This window comes from Pteropus medius, unplaced genomic scaffold (genome assembly GCF_902729225.1).
Source record: "Pteropus medius unplaced genomic scaffold, Ma_sr-lr_union100, whole genome shotgun sequence".
Lineage (NCBI taxonomy): Eukaryota > Metazoa > Chordata > Mammalia > Chiroptera > Pteropodidae > Pteropus > Pteropus medius.
This window is the reverse complement of record NW_024343417.1, coordinates 386-5,327: the sequence shown is the minus strand read 5'-3', so window position 1 is coordinate 5,327 and position 4,942 is coordinate 386. Positions and strand designations below refer to the sequence as shown.

General features: G+C 61.5%; 1 protein-coding gene across 1 annotated transcript in view; it reads left to right on the top strand.

The window, feature by feature from the left end:
- Positions 1–390: 390 nt before the first annotated feature.
- The window catches only part of LHX5 (LIM homeobox 5), a gene marked incomplete at its 3' end in the record, with an annotated part of 4,777 nt that continues 225 nt past the window's right edge, over positions 391–4,942 (top strand). Inside the window, exons 1-3 of the mRNA XM_039867387.1 lie at positions 391–1,125; positions 3,150–3,373; positions 4,062–4,339. Coding sequence (XP_039723321.1) covers positions 953–1,125; positions 3,150–3,373; positions 4,062–4,339 — 675 coding nt within the window. The remainder of the gene's footprint in view (positions 1,126–3,149; positions 3,374–4,061; positions 4,340–4,942) is intronic.

Below are 4,942 nucleotides of genomic sequence, written 5' to 3'. Positions count from 1 at the left end.
CCCCACCCCTCACGAGACAAGCCCGAGTGGGCCCCAGCACTGTTTATCACAAAAGAAGCCAGCGGCTCTGGGAGCCCCTTGAACTGCGCTGTCGCGGCTTCGGGGCGCAGACCCCAGGGACGCGCGGGGCTGAGGAAATCCAATCTGGGCGGGCTGGGCTGGGCAGGAGAAGGAGATGGCGGATGTAGAGCGCGCTCCGGGCCTCGGACAAGTTCTGCAAGTTCCAGGGATGGCGAAGGGGGCAGGGGTCCCGACCCCCCACTAGGCTCTGGAATCCTTGCCCCCAAATACTTGCGAGGAGAGAGAGAGGAAGAGAGAAGCAGTTTTCAGATCGCGCGGCCCCCGGTTCCCAGCCCGCAAACTAGAAGGTAAATACTTACTTCGCCTCCGAACCAGGTACAAGCTAATACTCAACAATACTGATGCCTTGTTTTTTTTGCTCTGTCCGGACCGCAACGCTGTAGCCAATTTAGATATGCTATAAATTTAAGAGGTTGCCATGGCCACCGCGCGCCCATTGGCCACCAGGCCCCCTACGTGCCGTGCCACGTCACCAAATCTGAATAAGGATGCGCGAATTAGGCGGCGGCCAGACAAAGATGAGGATCGGGACCGCTTGAAAGTGGGGGAAAGTGCCGGCGCCTCCGCCACCGGGGAAAGCCGCTCGGCAGCGCCAAGGCCAGCAGCCACCCAAGACACCTGGGAGAGCTCGGAACAAGCGCGGGGGCGCGCGATCCGGGGCATGAGGCTGTGAACGCCACCACTCCCAACCCCACTCCAGGCGGCCCAGCGATCACCCAAGGACTTGACCGGCTGAGTCTTGGTCCGGACCGGACTCGCCCGCCGACGGCCGAGAGAAGAGGCGGCACGCAGCGGCGGGGCCGTGGGGGGCCCGAGGGCCGGGGGCCCAAAGGGAGGGCAAGGCGGCGCGAGCCGCCCGGGGCGCGGGGCTATGATGGTGCACTGTGCCGGTTGTGAGCGGCCCATCCTCGACCGCTTTCTGCTGAACGTACTGGACCGCGCGTGGCACATCAAATGCGTTCAGTGCTGTGAGTGCAAGACCAATCTCTCGGAGAAGTGCTTCTCGCGCGAGGGCAAGCTCTACTGCAAAAATGACTTCTTCAGGTAAGAGGCCGCGCAGCCCTGCAGCCCGCGCGCCCACCCTGCGCGCGCTCCGTTGGGGTGCCGGGAAAGGGGAGACCACGAAACCCATCCCAGCCTCCCGGGGTCGCCAGCTTAAAAGGGGAGCAAGGAAGCCCACTGCTCTCCTTCCGTCCTCGGTCCAGGAAAGGGCCCGAGCCCGGGTGGAGCGAGAAGGACGCTGCTTCTCGGCCTCACGGTTGCTCCTCCAGGCCGGCTTGGAGCCGAGGTGGGGCAGGGAAGAAGAAGCCGAGACAAACTTGCTCCCCACCCGACTCGGCCCCTTCCTAGAGATTGCAACCCCAAGGTGGGAAGTTTCAAGCTCGGTTCTGAAAGAGGAAGGGTTTTTGCAAAGTTAGGAGTTGGCTGGAGGCTTTTCCCACCGAGCAGAGAGCATTTGCGCAGAGCCTGCCCTCCCGGCAAGCCGGGCCGGGCCCCAGAGCCTTCCTGGACAAACAGAAACTTCCCAGCTCCAGAGGGGGCTCAGCCAGGAAGGTCTCCTCTACTGTTGGGGGTAGGGAACCTTCTTCTCCTCACCCTCCTACCCCAACTCCTTAAACATTTTCTCCCATGTTGAAAAGTACCAATGAAATCAGGACGTTTGGGGTCTATCCTGAGCGGTGTCACCTCCCCTTGCTGCCCACAGGGGCCCACAGGCAGGCCAGGGATGATCCCTTCTCTGGGCCTCAGTTTCCCCAGCTGGGAAATACCAAAGGAGGGCTGGAAGGCTGTGTGGTTTCTGGCCGCTCAGCCCTGCCTGCTTCCACCCGGCACCCAGAGCTGGCTTTGTGAGTGCGAATTCCAGCGCCCAGGGAAGTGGGGGGGAGTGATTAACACCGCTGAGCAAGGCTGCTCCCTGGCCCCAGCTGCTTGGCACTAAGAATTTGAATAGGAGAAAATGTCAGCCGCGCCTTTACATGTGTAAACTCCCCGGCCCCATAGAACTGAGGCCCCTAATGTGGCCGTGCTTGCAAAGCACCTAATGATTTTTGATAAGGTGCATATGGCCAATTACACTGCCGGATAAGGCCAAAAGTGACTTATGGCTTCTAATGCCCTCACTACATCAATGTCACCCAAATTCGCCCTGTTTAGAGACCTGGGTGTGAGTGGATGTGGGGCCCCAAAGTCCTGCGCCCTCTCTGTTCCCCAATCTGCACCACCCATTTTGGGGGTGCCAGCCTTCTCCCAGCGCTCAAGGAAGAAAGAAAAGGATTTAGACCAGGAACGCGGGAAAGGGGGAAATTTCAGAAATTCCATGTGCTGGCCATGCAGGTGTAGGATTGTCTTCTGGCCACATTCTCCCACTGTCTGCTAGGGCCAGAAATTGGGCCAGGGGTGGTGCCTAGAGACTCGGTCTCTGCTTCCCAGAGTCCACCGTTCTGAGGCCATGCTGCCCACAGGCTCCTGACTAGCTCTGGTGGTCTCACAGTGGGGACTGGAAAGCCTCCAGGGCTGGTGGCACTGTAAATCAGCAGAAAGTTCCCTCCTTTCTACTCAGGTCCAGCTCAGGAGAGGGGCTCCCTGCCCCTCTGCTAGAACCCTCCAGCCAGGCCGATCGGGCCCTACCTGGGCCCCAGCAGATGGGAGAGAAAGGATCTAAGAGGCAAAGCCAAGAATAATCCAAACCCAGCCTGCCTGGCTTAAAATCCTTCCCTCGAGGGCCAAGTTTGCCTTGAGCATCTCAGACAAATCCAGTAGGAATGTGGGGGTACAGAGAGCATGTTGGGGGACTCCGGGCCCTCTGCTTGGCTTAAGGCTATGCCCGTTGCTCTAAGCTTGGAGGAGTCTGAATAAACCCGAAGGAGGCATGGCAGTCCGAGTCCCAAGAACAGATCAGAATATTTGCCTGCCTCTCGTGTTCCAGCGAGGGAGGACGGGATTGGGTCTCCTTTGATAGATGTGGAAATAGAGGCTTCTCAAAAGCTAAGGAGGGTGGGAAGAGCTCAGAGACTAGGGAGAACGGGACATCGGGCTGCCCCAGGTGACAGGCTGTGCTGTGTCTGCAGGCGTTTTGGCACTAAGTGTGCGGGCTGTGCGCAAGGCATCTCGCCCAGCGACCTGGTCCGCAAGGCCCGCAGCAAAGTCTTCCACCTCAACTGCTTCACCTGCATGGTGTGCAACAAGCAGCTGTCCACCGGCGAGGAGCTCTACGTCATCGACGAGAACAAGTTCGTGTGCAAGGACGACTACCTGAGCTCGTCCAGCCTCAAGGAGGGCAGCCTCAACTCAGGTAGGAGGCCTCCTCTCCTTCACGGCCCCAGGCCCCAGTGCCCTGGCGCCATGCGCAGCCTGGCCGCTCTCTACGTTGCCCCCTGTGCACCTTCTGCGCCCAATCTCGCTCCCGCTCCCCCACAAGGCAGTTCTAGGGCCAGGAAGGGGCCGGGGGTCTGGGGAAGAGACACAGCGTTCTTTCGGAGTCAGTCCTGCAGGACACCGGAACACCCCGCCCTCTTCCCATTCAAGAACCTGTTCCAGAGTTGCCACCTCTCCCGATGTGGCAATTCTTTTCGCCTCTTTGGAGCTCCTGGAGATTTCTACCTGCACTGGGAGGACACTAAGTGGATTCTGGAGGAAGGAGAGAAGGGAGAAGAAGATCCGAGGCCTCGAGAGCACCTGCACCCCCTCCCTCGTGTGTCCCCTCTCCAAGAACGCCGGGCACTCCAGAGGGCGTGTCTCCCCCTTACCCAGGCAATAGCCGAAAAGTGCCGAGAAGGCTTGAGAAAGGCCCCTCCAAGGCCCGGCCCCGCCTGGAGGGAGTGGGCGGGCGCCGGGCCCGTGGGGGAGGGGCTGTCGCGGGGTTTGGGAGGGAACCCGGTGCGGCTGGAGATGGCCTGGGCCGGCAGGAACCCGCAACCCTACTGGAGAGGCCTCGGGCCGCTTCTGACGCCGCTGTCCCTTCCCGCTCCGTCCGCCCGCAGTGTCATCCTGTACGGACCGCAGTTTGTCCCCGGACCTCCAGGACCCACTCCAGGACGACCCCAAGGAGACGGACAACTCCACATCTTCGGACAAGGAGACGGCCAACAACGAGAACGAGGAACAGAACTCGGGCACCAAGCGGCGCGGCCCGCGCACCACCATTAAAGCCAAACAGCTGGAGACGCTCAAGGCCGCTTTCGCCGCCACGCCCAAGCCCACGCGCCACATCCGCGAGCAGCTGGCGCAGGAGACCGGCCTCAACATGCGCGTCATCCAGGTGCGGCCCGGCCCGCGTCGCCCTCCCCGCTTCCCCCAACCTCCGGGAGCCAAGGGGCTCGGAGGAGCCTGGCGCCCAGCTCCCTTAGCTGAGAGTGGCTGAGTTTGGGTCTAGAGTCAGACGGTGCGCACGAGGTCTGGGCCAGCTGGTCAAGCTCTCAACCGAAGTCACTAGTCATTTCACCTCTGAATCCCGTCCCCTGCCCCGTTCAAGGAGGGTTTTAAGCCTCGCTGAGGGTCCAAGACCCCTCCCCTTCCTCTCATCTTCCGCGCAGAGAAAGAGGCGACTTTCCCTGATGTGCCTCCTTCCTGCGCTGAAGCGCGGGGCAGACAAACGGCCAGAGTCTGGCTGGGGAGCCGAGGGGCCGAGACTAGAGCCGGGCCGGGCGGGAGGCCTTTATAAAGCCGTCAGGCTGCGGGCAGGCCGAGAACCAGGAAGCCCAAGTCTTTATGAATCGCCCCACGGGTCCGCAAAATCCTTCACCCTTGGCTGGTTCGCCGGGGCCCCTCTCCACCCCTCCGGCCTAATCCCGCCCAGCCCCCCTCCTCAGGGCAGTTTTGGAGCGAAGGCGGCGCTAGGACCCAGCAGGCGCGGCCCGGGCAG